A 27296-nucleotide genomic window follows, 5' to 3' on the forward strand; every position below is an offset into this window, starting at 1 on the left:
TTCTAATCAGATACAGATTATATCTGTTTGTTCCTCACTATGTCCTTTGCCAAGATAGTAGGAAGAACATTGTCAGTGTAAAAAGTATACTTTTGGAGTGAGGTAATCATATTGGCCCTAAATAGTTGCACATTCCATGTCTAGGTTAAGAGAGCAAAGGAACACTAGGAGGCTAAAATTCCAGATAAACATAACACCATGATTTTAAAGAGCTGTACCTATTTTGAGAATTTAGAAAAAGCATAAGAGCTACAAGCTCTAAAGTGCCAGGCATTTTATATTCACTCTAGTTAATCTTTACAATGACACTGAGCTTTGCAGATGAATTAACTCCAGATTAGGGAAGTCAAGAAATTCACATTATTTTCCAATTTATACAACTGAAGAAATATTCAAAATATCACCTTATACTAAATCTTTAGATTCTGTGGAGAAAACAAATTTTATTGAGTTTCAATTATCACTATAAATAAGCATGACCATAAGAACCGATGGGTGTGTGTCAGTTTCTATTTTTCTTTGTTAAGGTTGTATGGATGGGTTTTATTTAATACTTTCCACAGTCCAAGGCTGCTATACATTACAATAACAATTTCAGTCACTTTAGGGTATTAAGTTGTTTCACATAAAGTTGACAAAACTGTCTGGATGTTTGACCAAACATCTAGATGAATGATTAAATTTGTGACTAATCCACTGGAACATTTGTACACTATAAAATCACACAAAGAGCTATCATTGCCTTACAGATATGGGAAAAATCAACCTTTCCCTTGAAGACCTTTCTTCATCTGCCTAATAATCTCAATGTGTCTCACAGGGACATAAGCATTGTGTGTGTTACATTCCTATCTTCCCTAGCCAGGTGTTGTTTGTTTAGTTTCTGTGGCTGGATATTGACACAAAAACGAAGAGAACAACTTGGAAAGATTTTCATAAAAACAATAGACTCATTCCACTCTTATTACAACATGATTTTTATTTAGCCAGTTTTTAAATAAGTAGTTTTGCAATACAAAGAATAAAGAAATGATATACAAACCTAGAACCTACTAGATGATAAACATTTAGAAAGAAAAATCAAAGCTAATTTAATGCATCAATATAAAATATATCTGCCTAAGAAAAAGTTCAATGATAAAATCATGAAATTAATGCATAACAGGAGATAACCCAACCATATCTGATTTACTGACATTCTGAATATACATCAAAAACACTCTCAAGGTAAGAATTAGCAATTTTTCCACGTATTGAACACCTCCTGACTACCTTGAAATCCCACTTTCACTCCCCATGCTCTATTCATGAACCACAAAGATCATTAATAACCAACTTCCTCAGACTTCATCCTCCATGTGCTCCTCACGCAGCATCTGACCACTGACACCAACCTTTGCCCTCTCCTCTTTCCTTTTGCTTTAGATCACAAAACCATGTAATGATTGTTCTTTATCCATTTCTCCTCTCACTCTTTCTTCTTCAATGCCTTCTCTTTTTTTTTTCTTCCACGTCTTCTCCTAGGTATTCCCCAAGAATTCTTATACCAAATAAATGAAAGACCATCTAGGAAACAACAAGCCGAATGTCTGACATATAATAAGCCATCTAAAAACTGAAGCTTCCTTTACCTGAGCCTTTGCCTTGTTTTCTCAGTGACATCATTGATGCTCATGAGTTACACAATTGCTTCCACATAGACAAGACTTAAATTTCTTTATGAGATTGGCTTTTTATTTTGATCATTTTATAGACATCAGAACTACCTTTAATTCTTTGTCCTGCGTAAAAAAGTCACTCGATGCAAAAGCATCTACTTTCACAGCTTGCATAACATTCTTGGACTCTTTTCAATTCTTATTTTCACCCCACTTCCTCATGACAATGATAATTCAAATTTATGGGTAATATATCATTCACTGAGCAACGTCTCAGTCGAAATCAACCCTTCTACTACTGTATTGTCAGGAGAGTATTATGTTACTCTTCCTACAAATATGTGTGGAATATTTCATTGATTATGCCAATTCTTAAAAATATAAATCTGCTAAGTACAAACTTAATATCTCGCATAGAATTGATCACCCTATGTTTATAGACTCAAAAAGCCTTGATGATTTACATCTTCAAACTGTGTTTTAACGAAGCAACATTATTAAGGGCTCTCTACTTCTGGCTACTCTTTCTTACTTGGTCTTTTCCCCCATAGGAGATCCTCACCATCCCTGTCATCAATGATTGACCTTGAATCATAATTCAAAGAATCACTGTATATAACATTTTCTCCATTGATTGACTCTATTCAATTTTGTTCTTAATAGCAGGAAATGTATATAACACAGATTTATGTTGTTCACAACATGTAACACAATGCCTTGTACGTTTTAAGCACTGAATATGTGTATAAGGATACATGTATGATTCTTGGGCGCTTTTTTGTCACATGTGCTCAAGAATGAAGCAGGGTTTTCCCTCTGTATCCCCCAAAGTTTCCAGGAATATTCCAAACATATTTAGAAGAAGAGAAATGCTATTTGGATGGTCAGTTTTGAATACAGTAGGTAGGTATATCTCACAGCTAGAAACATAAAATGACAAACAGCTGTGTTCAGAATGAACCATGAATCTGAGTGATCAGAAATGCCTTTTAGAAGTAGGAGCAACAACCACTGTAACCAGATTGAATCTGGACTTTTTTTTTTACTATTGAATCGGGGACTTTTAGTTCAATAGATTGCACTCTGTAATGGAGCCAGACCTCACCTTGTCAACGGAATGCAACTGGCCTGAATGCAACAAAAAGTCCCCCTCTCCCAGGCAAGAGGGACCTCTCCAGTGAACCACCTTCGGATTTCCTCTACAACATTGATTCTTGGTGGTTCCTGAGCACACCGCCTTTGGACTCAGACTAGAACACTTTCCTGTATCTCTAGCTCCTCCCAGCCAGCCCTCCCCAATCCTGGAGCCAATCGCTGACAGGAAAGTCCAGGGAAGATGCAGAGGCCCCTGGGGGTGGGGCGTGAGGGGTGACTGTGCCACTGGCTGCCAGTCCCTGGTCAAAGACCATGACAGGCCTCTGCTTTTACAGGCAGAAGAAGGCGGTTGGTGTTGGCGGAGCCCCGCGATTCTCGGAATTCTGAGACTTTCTGGAGTCATAATGGACCCCAGCAACGCTTGAGGCTGTTCTGAGGAGAGAAGTGGATGGTGCTGGACGCGGTTTTCGGAGCTGGTCCGCTGGCTCCCTAATGTGGTGGCGATGTCGTCCTGGTTTGGAGGCCTGGGCTCAGGCTTGGGCAACTTCTTGGGGCAGGTGGGAAGCAGCTTGCCTTCTCTCACCGACCATGTATCCAGGTTCACCAGGGGAATGCTTCTGGATGACATAGGAGACAGAGCAGCAGGTTTACCTGATTGTGGGAGAAAGGAAATGGAAGCTAGTAATTCTCCACTAAGATCGGAGAGTGAAAGTCCTCAAAAGTATTGTACTGATCTGGAGGAAAAACATGAAGCATCAGAGCTGCAAATAAATCCTCAGTGTCCAAGGTATGGAAATCAACTGCAACAGAAGGAGGTAGAGATCAGCCATCTGAAAGGTAGACAGATGGCACTGCAAGATCAAGTGTTCAACCTCCAGGCAGCTGCTCAATGGGTAGGTTCAGGAGCTTGTGGTGTACCAACAACCACTGCACTGGCTCCATTGGGTTCCCAGATCAGTAGTGATTTTTCAGCCTTTTCTGATGATGATGACATGGACTATAGTGACCTAATTTTGTCCCACCAAGAAATAAACACATTGTCAGTTGAAGTTTCGAGACTTGAATCTAAAGTTGGCCATTCGAGGCATATTGCTGAGGCTCAGGGAACACAGAATTCTGACCCCAGTGAAATCTCCAAACTGCAAAATACTATCAAGACTCTTGAACGAAACCCAAGTCCAGACCTAGATGATCATCAGCCTGAAGTGTCAGTTTTGGAGCAGAGTGCTACTGTGGCAGAAAAGGGAACAATCCTTCCACAAAATTCTTCATCAATGGAAGAAGTGTTGAGGCTACAACGAGCCCTGTCTGATGCTGAAAAGGAAATAATGAGACTACATGATTTAAACCAGGATCAGAGTCTTGCTGAAGACAACCTGAAACTTAAAATGCATGTGGAAGCTTTAGAAAAAGAGAAGTCATCATTGAGTCAAGAAAAGGAGGAACTTCAGATAACACTGTCAAAACTGAGCTGTGACTCTCAAGTCGTTGAAAACACAGCTTCAACAGACATGAATGTGAATGTCCAATTACATGACTTAAAACTTCACTTGAAGGCAAAGGAGGAAGAACTGAATCAGAGTATCCATGAAAAGAAAATGCTGATAGCTGAGTTAGAAGAACTGGACCATCAGAATCAGGAAGCTACAAAGCACATGATTTTGATAAAAGATGAGCTATCAAAACAAGGAAAAGAAGGAGACCTTGTCATCCAGAAATTGAAACAAGATCTAGATGATGAAAAAAAGAGAGTTCATCAACTTGAGGATGATAAAATGAACCTATCCCAAGAGTTGCATGTGCAGAAGGAGAAGTTAACTCAGAATGCACAGAGCCTCAGGGATTTGCATTTAACCAAGCAGAAGCTTGAAGATCAAGTAGAAGATTTAGTAGATCAGCTAAATAAGTCACAACAAAGTAGCTTAAACATCCAGCAGGAAAACCTTCAGCTTAAGGAACACATTAGAAAAACTGAAGGTGAGCTGTCTGGATGTCAGAGTAAGTTGCAAAGTTCTCTGAATGAAGACTCTAACAGTAATGTGAAGGATGACTTGCTTCAAGAACAGGAAGCTGAAGTGAGCAACTTAAGGCAAAATCTTTCAGAAGTAGAAGAGCTCAATGAAAATTCAAAGAAAGTTCCTGTTGATCTCAAAAAGGAGAATGAAATGTTGATTTTACCATGTAAAGATGTAAGACGTAAGTTGGAAGCATCCATTGCTGCTAACAATCAAGTGTCTCAAGAAAAAGACACTGTCAAGGAGACTCTAATAAGAGACAAAGAAGAGATAGAAGCGGAACTGCACCAGGCAGAAAAAAGACTGTGGGAAGAAGCAAAGAACGACAGGCAGACTATTCAGGAACTCTCCAGTGCATCTCATTTGAATACCTCTGCCTTACAGCTGAAACCTGATTGTGTAGTTCCACTCAAGCAAGAGAAGGACTTTGAAATAGCAGGACTCAAAAAGAATATTGAACCAATGACTACTGATCCAAAAGAAACTGAGGAAATTTTGGAACCTCATGTGGAAGAACAGAAGCAATTGATACAACTTATAAAGGAGAAAGAAGTTTTTATTGAAAAACTCGAAGAAAAATGTTCAAAACTACAAAAGGATTTAGATGAGTGTTCTCAGGCCTTAAGAGAAAATGAAACTTTAAGGCAAACCATAGAAGAAAAGGACAGAAGTCTTGGCTCCATGACAGCAGAAAACAACCATCTGCAAAAAGAACTGGAGAGCCTTAAGGAACAGCAGAATCGAGCTGTCCCTGTGGCTGAGCCTAAAACCCTTGATGGTATCCCAGAAGTAGAATCGGAGGTATCTCAACTGAAAATAGTCAAAAATCATCTGGAAAATGAAATTAAACACCATCAAAAGATAATCACAAATCAAAACAAGCGTAAAACGCGACTCCTTCAGTCTTTACAGGAGCAGAAGAAGGAAATGGATGACCTTAAACACCAATATGAGCAGCTGAATGCTGCGCATATCCAGTTACTTTTAGAAAAAGATGAGGAAATTAAGAACTTGCAGAAAACGATTGAACAAATACAATCCCAGGTGCCTGGAGAAAGACTCGATGCTCAAACAGAGAATTCTGATATTTTTCAAGAAACAAATGTAAAAAGCCTCAATAGAGAAAGTGGAAGTGAACAGTGTGACCTATGGAAGGAAAAGGAGTTGTTGAAGCAAACAGTAATAGACCTAAAGGGGAGAATATTGATTTTCGAAGTGGACTTTTCTAAATTAAAAGGGGAAAATGAAAAATTGAGAGTAGCATCCACAGAAAAGGAAAGGGAGTATCAAGAACTACAAGAGACAAGCTCGAAGTTCTCTGTGAGGCTGGGAGAAAAAGAACTGGAGTGTGAGTCAATGAAGGAGAAAGCTCTTGCTTTTGAGCAACTGCTACAAGAAAAAAGTCAGCTTTCCAATGCAGTTGCAAAAATGCAGGAGAAGACAGTTATATTTCAGCAAGAACGAGACCAAGTCATCGTAGCACTCAAACAAGTACAGATGGAAAACAGTACTCTCAGGCAGGAGGTTCAAGAGTTCCGTGACAAAGAACTACGCTTGAACCGGGAGCTAGAAAGGCTAAGCAGCCATCTCTTGGAATCAGAAGAGTCTTACACGCAGGACATTTTGGCTGCAGAAGACCAAGAGATGAAACTGAGAAAGGAAGTCACGCTTTTGGAGGAGAAGCTAGTGTCATCTTCTAAGGCAAGTCATCAAGCTAGCCTCCAGATAGAGTCACTGCAAGAACAGTTGAGGTTGGTCTCTCAACAGAGGGATGAGAATGCATTGCAGCTTTCGATCTCCCAGGCACGAGTTAGGCAGTATGCCCTGTCATCAACTAACCTTCAAAGAGTTCTAGAACACTTCCAAGAAGAAGAGAAAGCAATGCATTCTGCTGAATTAGCAAAAGAAAAACAGTCGATAGCAGAATGGAAGAACAAGGCAGAAAAACTAGAAGGACAAGTATCATCATTGCAGGAACGTTTGGAGGAAACAAATGCTATGTTGCATTCTGCTTCCAGACTTACAGAAGAGTTGGATCGGAAGGAACAACAGATCCAAGAACTTAAAAGACAAAACGAGCTCGGAAAAGAAATGTTGGACAAGGCACAAAAGAAACTGTCGACTTTGACAAACAGCCCAGAAGGAAAAGTGGACAAAGTCCTCATGAGAAATCTTTTTATAGGTCATTTCCGTACACCCAAAGGTAAACGCCGAGAAGCCTTACAGTTAATGGGAAGCATCCTGGACATTCCAAAGCAGGAAATGGAGCAGTTGTTGAGTGAAGATTCTGGTGGTGTTTCTAAGTGGATGGCTAGTTGGCTTGGCGGGGCATCGAAAAGTGTCCCCAACATACCTATGACACCAAATCAACAACCTGGGCTTCATAGTTCTTTTTCAGAACTCTTTGTCAAATTTCTGGAAATGGAATCTCATCCCTCTGTTCCACCACCCAAACTCTCTGCTCATGCCATGGACTGTCCAGACTCACCAGGAAGGAGAGAGCAAGGTGGCAATGTGCCAGGAAGTGTTAAAGAGGCAGCCAAATTCAGAGGTGGTCGAAGCACCAACGGGAATCCATTCTTGGTTCCCCGTTCGGCAGCTGTGCCTCTTAGTAACCTAGCTGGAGTTGGTCTTGGTGGACCTGGGCATCCTCTTTTTAAACCCATCGCAGATTTCATGCCCACCTTTACACCATTGCCAGTGTCCCCGGACAACAGCGCCACAGTTGTACTAGAGCACCTTCTAAAGCAAAGTCAATCTCATCCAGAGATGATTTAACACTCTAAAGAAGACTTTATAAACACTTTGTGCTTTTTTTACAGAGTGGCCTTTGGGAAAACTCATGTATTTGTAGACAAAAAGAGAAAGGAAAAACACTGGTATATATAGGTATATAGCTAATAGGTATTTTTATTGTTGTTGTGTGTTTTTTTGTTATAACAGTTTTTAAAAATTTGTTTTGTTTGCTGTAGCAGTTTTTCTTTATAAAATTTTGTTCCACTGTAGCAGCTAATCATCACCAGGCTTCAATTCTGATGTACTTTTGAGAGCAACTGTACAGAGTAGCTTTAGTGAACCATTAGCTCCAACCTCTTTTTTTAATGATTATATTTGATAAATTTAATGGCATTAAATAAAAATGATGCATTTAATTAACAAGGAAGAAGAAAGATCCAACCCTTAAGAAAAGGATATATATCTCCGATTTAGAGTATATGAAAACCAAATATGATATTGCAAAACGTTGTGAATTTTTAGTTGATCAAAGAAAACCTTGTACAACAAGTAAAAGAAAATTAGAACGGGGAGAGCCTGAACATGAAGTTTCTTGGATAAATTCTAAGATTCTTTGAATCCAAATACTATGACCCCTAACCATGTTACTTAATACCATTTCTATAGAAAACTCACTTCACATTAATTCAGTTTTCTAGATGTTAAATATGTCCAGAAGGAAGAGTATTTTCATGATTCAACCCCAAAGTGGAATCACACGATCCATTGCCAATGGAAAAGTTAGTAAGTATGTATCATTAAATACCTGGACTGTTTATTTACATACTTTTGGGGCTCCAAAATAATGCTTATAAAGACATTTGATCAAAAACATTTGGGGAGAGAAAGAAGATAACATAAATTTTTGAAAGATGAAAGGCTTTAAAAAACGAGTAGTTGCAACCTTTTTGTAAATTAAGGTAAAAGATGAATCAAAAGTTTCTAGCTTAAGTAGGTGAAATCAGAGTAGAGAAGAAGCAGATTGCATAGCACATACCTCTCTGACACCTGTAGTTTCTAAAACCATGAAGAACACTTTTATTAAAATTCACTTAAATAAAATTTAATAAATTTTTAATATAAATCATACTATAATTTAATATAAATTAATCTAATTTAAATTTATTTTATTAATTAATATTGTTTAAATTTATTAATAGTATTGTTTGATTTAAATTTATTTTATTGATATTGTTTATTAATTTATATTAATTATAGTATGATTTTATTTAAAAATTTATTAAATTTTATTTAAATTATTGCATGTTAATAAAGTCAATTTAAATAAGATTTAATATAGATTAAATTATTTAATGTTAATTATATAATTTAATATAAATTTTAATAAAATGAATTTTAATAAAAATGCTCTTAGTGGTTTTAGAAATTACAGGTGTCAGAGAAGTATTAGCTCCTTTTTTCTCCTCTCTGATTTTACCTAACTTAAGCTAGAAACTTTTGATTTATCTTTTATCTTAATTTACAAAAATAAATAAGGGATGACAAAACACCCAGTAGCTATATCCATCAGCTTTTCCTTTCTTTTTTCTTTATTTCACCTTAACATTTACATTATTTTACCAAAATCAAGATGCCATCAGTTGTTAGGCAGGAACAAAATCACCGAGACAACAACTGTAAGAGGCATCCCAATCTCAGATTGGCTAAGTATTAAAAACCTAGAAATGTCTGAGAACGGATGAGCTCTGATAGTAGAGTTTCCAAACTATGGAAAGTTTCCAAATGCTATGGAAAATGATGACGTTTCTCTTTTTGTGTTTTTAAGTTGAGAGCCTTGGAAGTACTACGGTCCTTTATCAGAAATTATATGTGCTTATTAAAGTCTTTAGATTTCTTATTTTTCCTGGATTATAGAAAAAGGGAGTCACAATTCCTTCAGATCTATTAGCATTTTAGTGACAGGAAATAATTCAATGAGGCATAGTTGTTTATTTGCATTCAATGACTATCAACTTTTATCTACTTTGGGAAGGGTCACAAACCACAGACCTTCTGCCTTCTGCTTTATTTCAAAGCTTCCAGCATCAGTTGCAAGAATTCTAAGAAACTCTGGGAATACTCTATGGTGCAAAATGCACACTTACTTTTTTTTTTTTAAAGCATCCCTAAGACATGAGTCCTTAGGTGAATTTCTTGTTCTAAGTAAATTGACTGACTCATTATGAAGTAATAACTTATTATGCCAAAATGAATAATGAAAGCACATGCTTCCAATCAGAGCAAGGAAGAAACAAGAAGGTATGATGTGTGGTAAAAATGCATGAACATGCAAATATGATCCAGCCTTATTAAGTCCAAAGTTTTTTGTCTCTTTTTTTATTTATTTTTTGAGGTTTCATTCTTGCCTGATATGCATGGAATAACTTTGGGGGGGAATATAATCAGAAATTCAGCACTAAAATCTGCCTTCCTGCAATATCACATGGCTTACTCCTAAGAAGAATGGTGCAATATCAAAGTCTATATTTTGCTTCAAGTTGCCAAATTGCTTGGAATTTTCTTCCAATACGACTCCTATGGTTGGGAAAAGCAGAGTTCAGATTTGTCATGAGAGATTTTTATATGTTCTGCTCACCCCATTGTGTCTAGGTGAGCCTTTGTGTTTCAATGCTGGGAAAAACACTTCTTTTATTTCAGAATTGAAGAGCTCTTGGAAACAGTGACCTTACTGCAAACTTGAGAAAAATATGTTATACAGGTATTCAGAAAATTGCAAAGATTAATATAGATTTAGGATTTTTTTTTAAGACAAGGGGCTTAATTGAGAAAACACCAAGATAGCCTTAGAAGATTTCATACTCCCTGCATTCTTATAAAAAGCTTGTATATTGTAAACAAGATAAAACCAAACAGAACAGTTCCTAAGGAAATATTGTGCTTTCAGTTACCTTGTCTCATAAATTTATTAAAGTTTTATTAAAGACACTGAATTTGCTAGCCTTTTTATTAAATATTTGATATATGCTATTAATGTCTGTCACTGGATTTTATTTGGTCTGACATTAAAATCTGTATACTCTTTATAAGCACAGATGAAATATTATTTGAGATAATTTATCACAAACCTTTAGGAATTTATAGACACGGAGAGAGTATCGAATGATATCAAAAGTGGAGTTTTCTTAGTTTTCTTTAGGATGATTTGCTTAGAGTAAGGAATACTAGACTGATCAGAAGGGGCTGCAGCAGCTTTGCTGGTTAGCTTGTCCATTTGAAAAACTTTTATTGAGGACAGGCAAAATATACCTAGTCCCAAATCCATTGAACTGATCAAACTCTGCAACAGTTAACCAGAGTAGCTTCCTCTTCTATGCCCCCAAGTTTTGAGCAATGCTCTGTAGATGATACCTTGAATGATCCTTGGCATTGAAGAACTGTCATCTAACAAACAATTTATTTCCTTTTTTCTTGTCCTTCTCAGGGATCCTAATAAGTGATTTCCAGAGGCGAGGAGAGGAGGGGTAAGGGAAGGTACTGGGCAATCTAATTGACCCAAATTAGGTTATGTGAATGCACCAATGTGTAACAATGAAGACCACTATTATGTGCAATTATAATGCAGGAAAAATGATCTTATAAAAAGAATATGATTTCTATAACTTCAAAATAATCTGAAGCCTCAGGAAAAGCATTTTTAAAATAGTTTGAGCTTACTTATAAGACTTTTTATCTGTTCATCAAGGCTTTGTTTTATGAGTACATGTATTTCTTTTAAAAAAAATTGTAAACCCAGCAGGGTGTGGTGACATATGCCTTTAATTGCAGCAGTGTGAGGCCATCCTCATCAATTTAGAGAGACCCTTTCACAAAATAAAATCAATAGAACTGGGGATGTAGCTCAGTGGATAAGCATCTCTGGGTTTAATTCCCATACCAAAACAACCAAAAAATCATGTAACAAACTTTTTTTTTTTAACCTAAGCAATTGAGATTGATCACAAAGTCATTACTTCAAGTCACCAGTGGCACAAATTCATAGTGACTTTTAACTTGAGTTCTAAATACAAATGAATCATGCCCAAAATGACTGTCCTAACAAAGAATGTGTGGACTTTCATCTGTGTATGTGCATAGATTTATGTATCTTCAGGTCTATAAAGAATTCCAGTAACCTAATGAGTCAGTTTTGGGGCTTAAAAAAAAAACACTTCTAACTCCATTTTCAACCTATGATGTTTTCCTAGAGATGCTGAGACTATGTAATCTTCTTTATAATGACTTTGAAAAAAAAAAAAAACAATGACAACTCTAAAGGGAGTTAAATTAAGGAACTGGTTGGAAATAGTGCTGTATCCTTCCTATCCTGGTAGAGCAAGAGAAAGAGGTCCAACCTAACTTGGATTCAGGCCTAGGAATCCCTTTGATTTACTTCACTGGCAGCCATGCTGAGAGTTTCCGAGTCCAGTCGTCCAGTCTTTCATTTCTATACAGAACAATATCCGATCAAGATGAATAAGCAAATGAGGGTATGGAATCCTGGAGTGTCCATCCACCAGAGGGTGTGTGTGGGAGGGACACACATTGAAACTGAGGGATGGCTTCCTTGAATTCTTGGGTCCATCTGTGTTGACAAACCTTGTGGGCTTCAGGAAAGGACAATGATAAGAGTTGACAACTGAAAAAATAATCATGTGACTTTAACTAATGGGTCTCAAGAACCAATTGGTAAGCTTTATGGCACTTTCACAGTCACTAGTCAAATGTGGAGTCATTCTATCTCACTTTTGGAGCCCTGGGGAACTCGCCAGACAACAATATTTGAACATATATACACCACTGACATTTTAAGATAGCCTAGAAAATGCCAAAGCAACAGGACTTCAAACCAATATTTCTATTTCACAGTGCCAATCTCCACTGCTGTTAGCTAGGGCTGGTTATATAAAGACATGAGCTAATAGTCTTTGATGGTAATGAGTGTATGGGTATGAGGATTAAAGAGTAGTGGTGGTGGAGAAATGTGGAAGTCCATTCAGTAGGTTAATGACTTTAGGAATTTTGAGTGATTATACGTAATTTACCTGGCAGTTTCAATTAACCATTAAGAAAGGGATGATATTCTCCTTCCCAGTGAATGGAAATCTGGGTCACTAAGTTAAGAAATACATTTTCTATTTTATGTAAGGCTTAGGGCTAAACGCAGTTATTATTTACAAGAGAGGGGCAGTGCTGAGCACAGGGAGCATATGAGGCTGTAGGTGGCAGTTACAGTGAGCTAGGCTGAGCCACACTAAGGAAGCCTAAACCTCAGTAGTCTTTGACCTACGACCACAGCTCACCTTGGCTACAAGTAGAGTATTGTCACGTGGCAACACATTTCTTCTCCTTTCATTTTTCGGGATTAATGCTTCTAAAGGAATTTGATGGTTTTGGTACAGAATTAATAGCAACTTCATCTTGAATACCCACCATACCGGCTACTTCATCCTCAGGATTATGGACTCTGGAGCTCTGTTCTCATGGAGGTTATTAAGGGGCACATGATATCATGACAAGAAAGACTGAGAAACAGCTCCAAGAACAATACAGCGCTTTAAGCTCCATGTTTAAGTATATAATAGACTTGAAGCTGCAAAGAAAAGTATTTGTTGAAATCGTTTTGCTAAAATGTATACTTCTGGACATAGGAATAGCCAAGAAATAAAGAAGATAAAAGTAATAATATAAAAATTGCTTTATTATATGGAAAGGGGCCTTAATAAGTTTTACAAAGATTCTTAAAGGGACACTTTTTTATCTTAGCTCATAAAGACATTCAACATAGAGAGAAAGAAGTATAAAAATATTTTTAGAGCAAATGTTCATATGCAAAAATGTTTAACAAATTGAGAGTTCTATCAGAATTGTCCTGGGGATGTTGATTTTTTAGCTTTTGTGAGTGACTGAAAGGATAATTTTGACCAATGAGTGGATCCATTAGGCCTTATAAGGAAAAATCATAAATTAATTAGATCTCTTGTCATAAAGTTGATAGTTTATTTTCTAAACTTGTGACCTAAATCAAGTATCCCTAGTGGATCAATAGCTCACTGTTTACTTAAAAAATTTCCCCAATCATTCCTGAATAGTGCATTCAAGGATCCTTTCGAAGAAAAAGAGTAGTTAAAATGTATATCCTGTATATCACACTAAGAATAATTTATGGCTAGACATCCCAGATTTCAAGTCAAGTTACTTCCAGATACATTTGTTCAACAAATGAAAATGCAAAGCATTTCATTGTGTAGTGTTCCATTTGATTGGGGAATGAATTGAAAATTTATTTCTAACTTTTTTATTTTTCTGTTCACATTTAAATATGTGATACCAAATATGAAAGGAAGTTCCAATTTGATAGTGTCTTGATTATAACCAACTTATCCAAAGCAAAGTTTTATATATTTCTAAAAATAGATAGCTCTCACTACTTCAGGTAGTTGATACAATATTTTGAATGTTTTTCTTAAAAACAAATATTCCTTCTACATAAGCATATCTGTTTCCTGAATGAACATACTATGTTCTGTGTATTAATTAGCCTTATGGTTGAGAACAGAGATTTCAAAATTCTTTCTTCTTATCATTATATGTACTATTATAAAAGCAGAAAACATTGCTGAGAAAGGTCAATCTAGTGAGTCTTGAAACCCACAAGAACAGAAGATTGGTAACATAAAATAGTGAAAAATTGCATTGAGGATGGAAAGGAAAAGTAGTGTATTGCCTGTTTTAGAAATCAATTCAAAATGGGAAGAAATCAATGAAGGTTTTTTGTTGTTTTGAAAAATTATAGAATCACAGAAAGTGGTAAAGGTAGTATAGAACAATAGTATGTACCTTCCACTTGGTTTTCCCAATGGTTTCTTCTCATACAGCTGTGCTGCAATATCAAAATCAGGAAGACCAACCAATGTTAGAACAATGTGTTGTGGTTCTATGACAGTATATCATCTGTGTAGATTCCTGTAATGACCTATACAAACAAGATACAGAACTATTCCGTTACCAGGAAAATTTCTCTTTCCACTTTTCTTTTCAGTTGCCTGTGTGTGTGTGTGTGTGTGTGTGTGTGTGTGTGTGTATAGTTTGCATATGGTAATCATAGCATTTAATATATGTATACAATGGCATTTCAATATATAAATACAATGTATAGTGATCACATCACTGGCATATCTCTCACAGAAGACATGTCATTTCTCTGTGTTGGGAACTTTCAAAATTCTCATTATTAGCTATTTTGAAATATTAATTATTGTCAGCCATAGTTATCCTATGTGTTATAAAAAAGTAGAAGTTATTCCATCCATCTGCACCCCTGCACCTATTAATAATCCTCTCTCTACCCACCCACACCACCTCTCCCAGGCTTTGTAACCATTATCCTTTCTTCTACTTCTTTGAGATCAGCTTTCGTTTCCATGAGTAAGTGTGAATAGGCAGTATTTGTCTTTCTGTGCCTGACTTGTTTGCTAATATAATGTCCTCCAGTTCTCTTGCCTCTTGCTACCCTTTTACAGCATCACTGCCAACACCACCCCCATCACTATCTGTTACCTCTGGAACCACTAATTTTTTCTCCCTTTCTGTAATTTTGTCATCTCAAGAATGCTCTATAAATGGAATCATGCACTATATGACTTTTGGAGATTGGCCTTTTATTCCTGCAGCACGATGCCCTTGAGATTCACCTAAGTTGCTGCATGGGTGGACATTTCATTCCTGTTTATTGGAATAAACATCCACCAGAGTCAGAGCTGGGCCATGTGATAAGGGTAGGTTTGCTTGTTTAAAAATCCACTGACCTGTTTTCAGAGAGGCTGTACCATTCTCAGGATTCACCAGCAAGGTGGGAGAGACCCAGTTTCTGTGAGTCCTCATCTGTATCTAGTATTTCCACTTTGGTTATCTTAGGTTAACCTATTAAGTGTGATGATGCCTCAAGATGGTGTCAGATTGCATCTCCCTAATGCTAGTGATTTCCAACATCTTTCCAGGTACTCATTGTCGTCTTTATATTGTCTTCCAAAAGACTATGTCGTCTTAATTTAATTATTCATAGGTACCAAGTGGTATTGCAGAACACCAAGTGATTTCTTCAAGTAGTAAAAGCATTTTTAATTAACTATTAGTTTCCTACAGTGTGTCCTTAGCAAGATACCCCTAGGAAGTGTATAGAATAAAATTACAATGCACATACCATTCTATAGTTAATGATTATGAATAAAGTTTAAGAAACACTTTCAAATAGCCAGAGGTACAAATAATGTAAATTTCTGAAACAAAATGAAACAAAAAATTAAATAATATTTTTAAAATAATTTAAAACAATAAGTAAGATTATAATTGTGATAGAATACAATGGAAAGGATTATAATATTTTTTCTGGGAAAATCTGTATAGAATAATATCATGTATGAATATGGTTATAAGAATCAGAAAGTGGCTGGGGATATAGATCAGCTGGTAGAGTGCTTTCCTAGCATGCGCAAGGCCCTGGGTTCAATGCCCAGCACCACTAATAATAATAATAATAATAATAATAATAATAATAATAATAATGTAAGAAAAGATAATTAAGCACATGTCTTTATATAAGATTAATTGTTCAAGTGGCTTTTCTTTATTCTCCTTTTCCCTTTTTGTTCATAACACAAAGAAAACTACTGACTCAAAAATACAATGTAAGTAAACAGACAGGGGAATCAAATGTTGACCTGAAAGCAATTAAATTGTGTTTGGAAAGCTGCTGATAATTCTCCTGAACAACTGACTTAACTTACCTGAAATTATTCATTAATTTATCCAACCAATATTCACTAAGCACTCATGTGTCTTTACTAAGCTAGCACTGTGTAAGACTCTTGGGATCCACGGCACATAAAATATATCTGGTGCTCTTAAGAGACTTTATAGTAGACAGAGACAAAATTGTAAAAAGCTTAATGTTTCCTTGAAAATTTTAAAGAGAAGAAATGATCTCTGTGGTTCAGGAGGGTTAACTCTTTGAACTATTCAAAATATTTTCTTGATGATAATTAAAATTCGTGAATAGAAAACAGAAAGTAAGACAAAGATGAAAAGATAGTATTTGAAAACAATGGTCCATACATAATACTTCCTTAGGACATTTTGTTGTTTTTCCCTATCATTTTCTCCAAATGAGGCGATGTGCTTTTGGCTAATGAGAATGGTTGTATCTGTTGGGTACTGTATGTATGCATTTGCATACTTTGTTATTTAATAACTAACCAACCCCACACAATGCACAGGATGGTTTTATCAGTTACCTTTATAGTACATTTTTTTTCACTTTCCCTTTGTGATTTTATATTCAGAAAAATTCTCCTGGGATGGGCTGAAGAGTGTCCTTTGGAGTTCTCTGTCTGTATGGTTGGTACTGGTGAATTTCAAGTTTTTATTTTTATTTTTAATTTTCCTGTTGTGACTTAAATCAACATTTTGCTGATAGACTGTAAACTGACTTCATTCTACCATCTGTGCCTTAGAGTGTACAGTTTTGTTTTGTTTTATTTTTACATCTCAACCATCATTAGGTTTATGGATGCACTGACAAAAGCAAATTACATTTTTGCCTATTTCTAGAGATAAAAGTTGGCTAAAGACCTTTATACAAAACCACCCAAGAAATTGCCCATATTATGTCTTTACCTGACCTGATAGAGTTTGGGGAATAACATTCTTTGTTTTTGATTATAAAGTCTGGTCTTTCTTAGAAACAATGTAATTAAATAAAGATCAGAGTATACACTAATCTTTTATAAACATAATTCATTTAGCTAATATTTTAAGAATTTTCAATTAATTAAAATTTTACTACATCTGCTTTTGAATATTTATGCATCCATTGCATGAGAAAGTTATTTTAGTGTTTGGTATGAATCCTGCTTTTGAATTCAAAGTAAAAAATTGAGATTTGATTTTCTATTTTAATCATTATCCTTATTTAATGACAGTTACCTGTTTTAATATTCCAGAATGATGATATTACTTGCACTTTTAGACTTTTAAGCCTTTTTGGCACACAACTATAGTCACAGCTACTTGGGAAGCTGAGGCATGAGTATCACTTGAGACCATGAGTTGAGTTTAAGATCAACTGGGCAACATATGGAGACCTTGAGGCAACATCAAAAACAACAATAAAAGAAACAATGACAAAAAGTTCTTCTCTTAGATGAAATTTAATTTTTATGGCCTAACAGTATAGTATGAAAGAAAGGATTTTTAGGTAAAAATAATTTCTGTTCATTTAGTAGTAGAATTAGTCCTCAGTTATTGTTTAATTGGGAAGTTCTGGTGGGGGTGGAGTCTATGTTTTCACTTTCAAAGTTTTGTCACTGATACTCAGATTATAAATGAAAAAGGAGTTATCACTTAGACATGTTTGGTATTTCTGTTTATTTACTTGTAGTACTGAGGATATACAGAGCTTGGAGGTAAAATCACATTGATTTACTTGCGAAGAAATAGATTCCAAAGCCAGATACAGGTTTGGATCCAATTTGTTGTATTTTATAGAATCTATGATTTATAACATATATTAAAATGCTTTTATGGTTTTGGAGAGGAACATAATGTGTGTTCCTAGTTACTCTTCCTCTACCTAAGAAAATATACATAATGAAGGAACTAATCAAATGTGTGATGTCTTTGTTTTAATGATCAACATCTACATTAAAGTGGATACATAGCCCTCCCTTTTGCAGCTGCTGTTGTTAAACCTATATGCATGGAACATGACAAGACTTACAGCCACATTTCCAATCATCTCTATGAGCTTCTTGCTGCACTCTCATTAGTCATTATCATCCCTCTTAGGTACTTGTGTCACTTGTCCCTCACAAGTGCTTCTCATACCTTTGTAATTAACAATCACACTCTGCTCTTCACAGTTCATTTACATTATATTTAAAAAAAACTTTCTTTTTTGTTATCATACGTACCATTTTTTCCCCATCATCAATAGTTTTATATGGTAGTTGAATTTTATTCTATTTCTGGTTTTAAACATTGTTTGTCACTTAGTTTTCAAGTTAGCCCATATCCTAAATGATGATTTTATATGCAGCATATGATTATTAACATTATTTCTTTCCATGATATCTTTGAAAGTTTGAGCAAAGAAATCTGATCCTCCTTCTAACACATTTAGTATATTAGTACTGATAGTTATAACAGGATTCTGAAATCCTTCACAGCAAATTAAAGAAACAAACAAACAAACAAAATCATGGTGTCTTATGGGGAAGAGACATATAGGGAAGGAAATAGTTAATCTTTTAATGAAATTCCAAGTGAGAACAGTGATAATTACAAAGAGAAATAAATAGACAAATTGAGGATCTTCATTAAATTTTCCTACTTTTGTGTGTTTTTTTTTTTTTCACTTTCTTTCAGCAGATATTGGTCAGAAGGCTTGTATTATTGCTGGTAGGCAGAGGAGAGATAGTCCTTGGTGCAATGTATGTTGGTAAAAGAGAATTCACTATCTTTTACATTCTATTAGGCATTTAGAATTAGGAACAGTAATGACAGAATTGATTGATGTTCTAGACAAAGTTGAAGTAAAGCAGAAAGCGGAGAACAAGTGTTTAACAAAAGCTTAAATTTGGACATCAAACAACCTCCTTGGAAGCATATAAAAAAAGTATCACCACTTGCAGTGAGAAGAAGAGTAAGTTTGGAACTAGAACCAGAAATAATTGACAGAGCAACTAAGCACAAAGAAGTTGCAATTTACATATAAACCACATCTGCTATGCCAAGACTAAAGCACTGTTTAGGAAATAATGGGATCTGATAAATGTGTTGGATGATCTGGATTGATGCCCACACAAAATATTGAAAAGAATGACTCTCCTGAACTCTGAATTTGCATACCTTCCCTAATAAAAGCTAACTGTATTTTGGTTGCTTGAAAATGCAATATGTATACGGGGTAAAAATGGGAGTTCATAATCTGCTTGAATCAAATGTATGAAATATGATATGTCAAGAGCTTTGTAATGTTTTGAACAACTAATAATAAAAAATAAATAATAAAAAAAAGAAAATGAAGCAGAGACCTCTTTCTTAAATGAACCGCCTTGGGATTTGCTCCATTGTCTCCTTGTAAGGGCTAAACTCAGAGCTAAAACTGTTAAAGGCATAACACAGCTGAGGACATTCAGGACCTGGAAATTCAGGGAGGGAAGGTAGTCTCTACAAATTACAGGACCTGCCCAATATAAAGTGGCAAAAACAGGGAGACCATAAATAGAACTGGATTCTGAGGGTGCTTAGTCAAGGTATCTGGGAAATAAAGGAATAAGGGAGACCTTATTGGCTTGGAGATAGTCTCCTAGGCTACAGAATTAACAGATGGGTATTCTGAATACCCTTCTACTAAGGTGATTTCTAGATGCATGGAAAAAGTAATGACCTACACAAGGAGGGTAAAATTTTTGACTGCTAGATGGAGTTAGTAAATGTTTTTGGTTGTGTGGTCTCAGATGGTCTCTGTTGCAACTATTCAACTGTGCATTATAGTGGAAGAGCATCCATAAGTAATACATGAATGAGAATTGGTGTATGTGTTTCAATAAAACTTGATTTACAAACATAGGTATCAGATTTGATTTGGTCCAAAGGCCTTCGTTTGATTACCCCTGACCTATATTAAGTGACATTGTCATAACAAAATTTCCATGGAATGCAAAAAAAATTTCACTCTAAAGAGAGATTACGAGAATGTCTCATGAGAAGGGGATAACTAGATAAGTAAAGAAGACTTACAAGGAATTTATTGTATGGGAAGGCTAGAAGGACATATTATTCACCAAAACCATCAAGAATGTATTGGTGGGCTGAGGCTGTTGCTCAGTGGTAGAGAACTTGCCTAGCATGTGTGAGGCACTGAGTTCAATTCTCAGTATCACATATAAAAAATAAAGGTCCATCAACAACTAAAAAAAAAAAATGAACTGGTAAGGGGGACACCTACACAACTTAGAAATTCAGTGGTGACTTGCTTCTGCAGGCCAGGGATGATGGTAGGGATGACAGTAGGAAATGCCATTGCAAAACCAGTAGCACTGTGGATGAAGGGTGTACTGACACAGTGGATGCCAGGCAACAACATTTGAGTAAGAAGCCAGGTATATGTAACTATTATGAGTGGCAAGGTTGGAGAAACAGCCTAGCCTCTTGAGCAGAAAGAGGTTATGGAGATGATTAATAGACATGGTATCTCTAACATTAAAATAAATTGATAACTGATGATTCATTATTCAATCTGATATGTAAAATTTAAGGGTACATGATCTGGAGGCTGAGAACAGTTGACCCAAGGAAAAGTCACAATCATGGACCCTATTTGTTTATTTACTGTGGTGTTGGGGATTGGATCGTGGGGCTCATGCCTGCTAGGCAAGAGCTCTACCTCTGAAAACAACCCAGCATTCATGACCTTTATTTTTGCACTCAACCAGTTTTACAGCTGGTTTTTAGCTACTAAAAAAGAGGCCAAACCCTCCAAAGGAAGAGTTTTCATGATGATGTTAATGGTAATATGTTCCAACTCTTTCCCCAGAGGGACCTAGAGATGTTTGCTTAGGTAACTATAGTATGTGGAATAACAAACTCCACACATCGTGAAACTGTTACAGGGTTCAGGTTGTCTTTGTGATGCCCTTTTAGAGTGGGGTGCAGAAGAACAAAGCAATCAAATGTGGGAGGCTCAGACTTGGCTCCATAGACCCAGGAGGTGGTCATTGTGCTGGACACTGAGGTACAGTTGGGATCAAGATGCTTGGTATTTGGCACATTCCCTACATTGGCTCCTTGTCCTTTGAGACAAGAGCATTGTAATAGGAACTGTTAAATGAAAACAACCAACCCTAACTATCCCCACCTCTCATTATCTAATCAAATAGTAAATCAGTTACAGTACTTAATCTGGGGGTGAATGACAGTGATCAGCACTATGCTCAAAGATACACACAATGCAGGCTGGTGATTTCCACCATGTCTCTATCTAATTCACCAGTTTGATTTTTGTAATACCCTGAAGGATCCTTGGGAGATAGCAGACTACCACAAACTCAGACAAGTAAGATCCTAATTTTTGCTGTTGTGGCAGATGCGATACTATTGCTAAAGTAAACTAACACCACCTCAGAATACTGTGGTATTGATCTGGAAAATAAATGCATTATTTCCAATATGATCAATAAAAAGTAATTAAAAATAGTTTGCATTCACATGGAACAGATTACAAAATGGTTTTACACTTTTGCCTAAAGTTATATTAATCATCCTGTGCTCTACTAAACACACTCAGTCTGCCTGCACGCCTCCACATCCCCTCTCAAATGTCAGTGTGAGAGGCAATAATATTTCTATAACCTATCAATTCATCGAATTTCTAGGAAACATTATATTTTCAAAAGTCATTGTTATCAAAATACAAATATTTATGTGTTTTTGACTTTAGCCTTATTTTGTCTTTCAGAAAATATATATAAAAAAGGAAATAAATTATTATTTCAGTTATGCAGGAGAGAAGCATCAGAAACTAAGCCATAAAAAAACCAACTAATCAACCAAACAAACAAACAAAAAAACGTGGTCTGGAAGATAACATCAAAGTTTAACATCACACAAATATATACAGGAGTTCTGAGATGGTGTGATTTACAATTTGGGTGAATCTTTATGGTTACTGATATTCATCGAGTAGATATTTTTACCCCCTCACATTTGAAATTGGTTTTGAAAGACTGTAGATTTTCAGTTATAGAAAGTGTTGGAGTTATTCTAGTTCAGCTATCTCATTTAGCAGGTGAGAGCAGTGAAGCTCAGAGATTACGGAACTCACTCTTGGTCAAATAACTATTTAGAAATTGCTGGCCAGGGGCTTTTGAACTCCATTTTTATTATGCTACATCATGTCTTTTTTTAAATTTATTTTTTCATTTTTAGTTATTTTTTTTATTGGTTGTTCAAAACATTACATAGCTCTTGACATATCATATTTCTACATCATGTCTTAACTCTTTGTCTCCAGTGCACTTAGGTTGTTCTTGTAAGTTTTCTTTGAACCATATTTAATGCTTTTGGATTAATCTCATTTTAGAAACCAATACGCTTGTCCAAAGATCAAACTCTCTGTTTCTATAGAGGTGTTGTATTCACTGTTGGTAGAATATAAGCTTTGGAGTAAAACAGACCTGAGTTAGAATCAAGGCCCCATCACTTCATTTGTGATTTAGGGAGAATTATCTAACCTTTAAAAGTTTTAACTCCTCTCAGGATAATAAGACCAAATCGATTGTTTTGTTTTTGTGATTAAATCTAAAATAATATGAACTATTACTATGTCGACCATTATGTGAGTCCTTCATAAACATAAAGATGAATTTCAGAAATTTTGAAGAAAATGTGAAATACAATAACTTATATTTAGATAACCCCATGTTTTGGTAAGCATATATGGCTGCTACGCTAAAATTATAAACCCAAATAATACATATGTACCTTGAGACTTTATTGATTACTGAGGAAGACAGCTAAATGAAGGCAGAAAACAGCTGGTGTTGGGATTCAAAAGTCAAAAAACAAAATATTTGAGAAACACTCACTCGGAAAAGGTTGTGAAAGATGTAAGCTGAAAGAAGAAAGGTACACAGTTTGTCAATATGGAGGGAGAGGGTCATTCTAAGCAGTCATAATAGCAGCTGAAATAGCTAAAAGTTTGAGACCAGATCTATGGTTTCTGGCTCTATACAGAGTCAGTTTTTAAATTCACCTTTTCCCCAAAACTATTTAAAATGGTAAATGCATTTAAAAAAACCCACAAATGTTATTAAACAACCTAAAACCACAACAAAAAAGTAGTAGAGGAACATCAAGAGGAGAGGTCACTCACCACATTTATTTCCAAGAGAAACCTGTTAACTGAACAAAGAATGTGGTTATGAGAAACTTTGCTGTGGACCCTCGAGAGGCTCCCGTTATTTTCGGAACCCAATTATCATATCTTTAGTCTCCATTTCCTTCAACCAAATTGATAGCCTATTGCAAATATGTGTTGTGAGTCAAGAATAGCTCGTCTTCCACTTATAACACATTGCTTGAGCAGAGAGAAACTAAACAGAAAACAGGGCTGTGATCTTCAAGGTGATCAAAAACAGATTTTGGTCCAAAATTAATATACTGCTTATATGGTAACTTAGTCCAGAATACCTCATTTGAATTTCATGATATAAGTTGGTGAATATATTACTCATATATAGTGTGACTTATACCATCCTATGATAGTAGGATTTGAAACACCTTAATAACCAGTTCTTACTCCAACTGTTATATCATGTGCATTTAAAATATTAATCTACTCCAGTGGATTCACTTATTAGCATAAGGAGTGACAGAAATAATTGAATGGTGTGAAGTTCAAGGTGTTACGAGGCTAGAACTACTGTACAGATACCATCACCTTCTATGGGGTAGACACAGAGTTGATTAAACTTTGTACCCTGGATTTTGTCTGTTGCCCCACCTAAAAGAAGTTGAATGTCCTGTTAGGGTATTATCATACATGCCTTACAATCACGATTTCCATCTCTGGATTTGTTGGAATGCAGATCAATAAAGGTTTTTTTAGTGTCTGAATATATAAATGTAGGTTACATGGTTGTTTTGTGTCTACCTATTAATAAATGTAAGTTTGTAAGACTTTGCTCTGACATTTGTTTTCCCTAGAATATGGAAGAGAGATTGATTTAGAAGGAGACATAGATCCCTCTTCTACTCCCCAGAAATCACTGATGTGATATTACCATCAAGGGGTGGAGAAAAATATACAATACATAGCAAAATAAAACAGTCTTTGGAAAAATATAAAAAAAGACATTCATTACTTTTTTACCCTGAAATCTCAGTCTCTAGCCTCCGTTTTGATGACCTGATTTTTCTGTGCCTTCCCTCAGGATCATTCACAACAGGTAAAGTCAATCACACACACACACACACACACACACACACACACACACACACACAAATACTACATCATATACTTCTGAGTAGCATATTTTAATACAGATCAAACTATGATCCTAAGATAGAAATGCACCTTTGCTCTCAGATGCACTAAGATCTATTAAGAAAAATAAAGAGATGAAGATGTTAGGTTTGGAAAAATCTGAGATTTTAGCAGCTGGAGGATGAGAATAAGAAAAGTCAGAATGTTGTCATGATACAGACAACATCATCTTGCAGAACAAATTTCTTTTGAGCTTCTTCTATAGAGAGGACACTGGCAGGAAAAAAAGACCTGAAATGGAACTTCATGCCTTCAAGGGGCAAAAATAGAAAGATAACTAGGAAACAAAGTGGCTGTCTGAGATGAGAATTTAGTATGTAGGAAGTCTTAGATGAAGAGTATACAGGACATTTTCCTTTGCTTTTCTTTGTATAACCAGAGCAAGTTTTCTCTGCAGGAAAAAAAAATGGTGACATTAGAGAACTTGCATGGAATTGAGCTATTAACAATCATAAAAGCTGACTGAAATAAGACTATAAATGGGACAAGATCTCTCAAGAAAAACCCTTTTCCCTGGAGCTCTTATTGTCTCTTTTGAGAATACTCTGATTTTTTTGTTCTTTCATTTATAACAGTATTTCTTGAACCCCAAAGTGCACTCAACACTCACATATATCAATGAGTGGAAACCAGAGGAAAAACTAGCAAGACCAACCAAACTCTAACCTCACAGCTCAAAAGTCATTGTTCTTAAGAGCAGGAAATGTATATAACACAGATTTATGTTCACAACATCTAACACAATGCCTCGTACCTTTTAGGCACTGAATATATGTATAAGGATACATGTATGATTCTTGGGTGCTTTTTTGTCACGTGTGCTCAAGAATGAAGCAGGGTTTTCCCTCTGTATCCCCCACAGTTTCCAGGAATATTCCAAACATATTTAGAAGAAGAGAAATGCTTTTATTTGGATGGTCAGTTTTGAATACGAGAGGTAGGTATATCTCACAGCTAGAAATATAAAATGACAAACAGCTGTGTTCAGAATGAACCATGAATCTGAGTGATCAGAAATGCCTTTTAGCAGTAGGAGCAACAACCACTGTAACCAGATTGAAGCCACATGTGATAGGTCTTACACTGAAAATGGATCATTATTTGTGATTCAAAACTTAAGCAAACACAAAACACCAAAGAGAAAGAGGCACCCTGCTATAATTTGGATCTGGAATGTTACCAAAAGGTCACATGTTGAAAGCTTGGACCCCAATGTAATGGCATTCAGCATGGACTCTACAGAAAGGCAAATTGAATCCTGAGCTCTAACCTCAACTTTGAATCAATGCACTGCTGGGTTCATTATTTGACAGGATTATTGGGAGTTGGTGAAAAGTGTATGCGGTAGGGACTAGTTGGAGGGTAGGTCATTGGAGTTGATTCCCTAGAAGGGTACATGGTATTCCTCAGTCCTTTCTTTCCCTCAGCATCTTCCTGATCTCCAAGAGATGAGCAGCTCTGTTTTGAGGCCAGGCTCTCTGCCATGGTATTCTGCCTCACTTCAGGCCATAGCAACAGAGCCTGAAATTGAACCAAAATAAATATTTACTCATTTAATTTTCTCAGGTATGTTGTCAAAGTGATGAAAGCCTACTAATGCGCACATGCAAACACACATACACACACACACACACACACACACACACACACATACACAGGAGGAATGGTCCAAAGGGAGAAAAGGACACTTGGTATTGTTGATGGCTTCTTCAACAGTAGACATAGCTTGGAGACAGAGTGGATTCTCCACTTCAGCAGATGCTATAAGGGGTTTCAAGTTTTATATTAGTATTTTATGGAAAGATTGAGTAATACAGGCCTGATTTTTCTCTCAGATTTGGAGATGAATAAGAAGGACAAAGAAGATTTCCTTTTCTAGCACAAGACACAAATGTAGTCACTAGTTTCTGACAGCAATCTGAGGAATTCTATCTCCTTGCTCTTTTCTTGATGGCAAGAGACTTTATGAGGTTTTTGATATAAACCTTAGAATCACTTTAACCATTAATTTTCCTCAAATTCTTCCTTGTTCTAAATTTTATTTTTCCCACCTTGAGTGTTTGGTCCCTGAACAGACATATAGAAAGAACAGCTCAAGGAAAAGAGTGTCCTGAATATATGCTTTGGGTAAGAGAGTTATGGGAGCAAATCCAAACCCCTTCTAAAGGGTAATAAGAAAAATAATTGTAGACAAAACCAAAAGCAAATATGAACAAAGTGGCAGCAGGCTCTACTGGTTGACCACTTTCTCTGTGTCAGCCATAGGGTGAGAAGTACACATTATGTTCTCATTTACGCTTCAACTCATGCCTGTGAGAGAAGTTTCATAAGTGCATCATGTCGATTCAGCTCCAAAATTGCTTTGGTCCCAATTTGTATGTCTGTTACAGCCCACATGCTTCATCTCTTTGCTTTGTCCCCCAACTCTACAAACTGCCTCTTCATGAACTTGTTGGAATTTAAACACTTTGGAAAGCAGGGTCTTACCTTATCTCCTTCTGATCCTTAATTCTAGGGGTGGGATTCCAATTTAGGATTGTTACTGCATAGTAGAAAAGTTTTCAAGTTTTTATTTCACTCTGTATGGTTTAGACCTGGATTCTATTTTGCACTGATAAACAACAACAGGTGAAGTGAACACCAAGTTAT

At 36.0% G+C, this 27296-nt stretch overlaps 1 protein-coding gene across 1 annotated transcript in view; it reads left to right on the forward strand.

Moving 5' to 3' along the window:
* The first annotated feature begins 3256 nt into the window (after nucleotides 1-3256).
* Nucleotides 3257-27296, forward strand: part of LOC144253288 (thyroid receptor-interacting protein 11-like) — a 29204-nt gene continuing 5164 nt past the window's right edge. Inside the window, exons 1-2 of the mRNA XM_077795098.1 lie at nucleotides 3257-6519; nucleotides 6787-7495. Of these exons, the coding sequence (XP_077651224.1) occupies nucleotides 3257-6519; nucleotides 6787-7495 (3972 nt within the window). The remainder of the gene's footprint in view (nucleotides 6520-6786; nucleotides 7496-27296) is intronic.

This window comes from Urocitellus parryii, chromosome 1, assembly GCF_045843805.1.
Source record: "Urocitellus parryii isolate mUroPar1 chromosome 1, mUroPar1.hap1, whole genome shotgun sequence".
NCBI classification, from domain to species: Eukaryota; Metazoa; Chordata; class Mammalia; order Rodentia; family Sciuridae; genus Urocitellus; species Urocitellus parryii.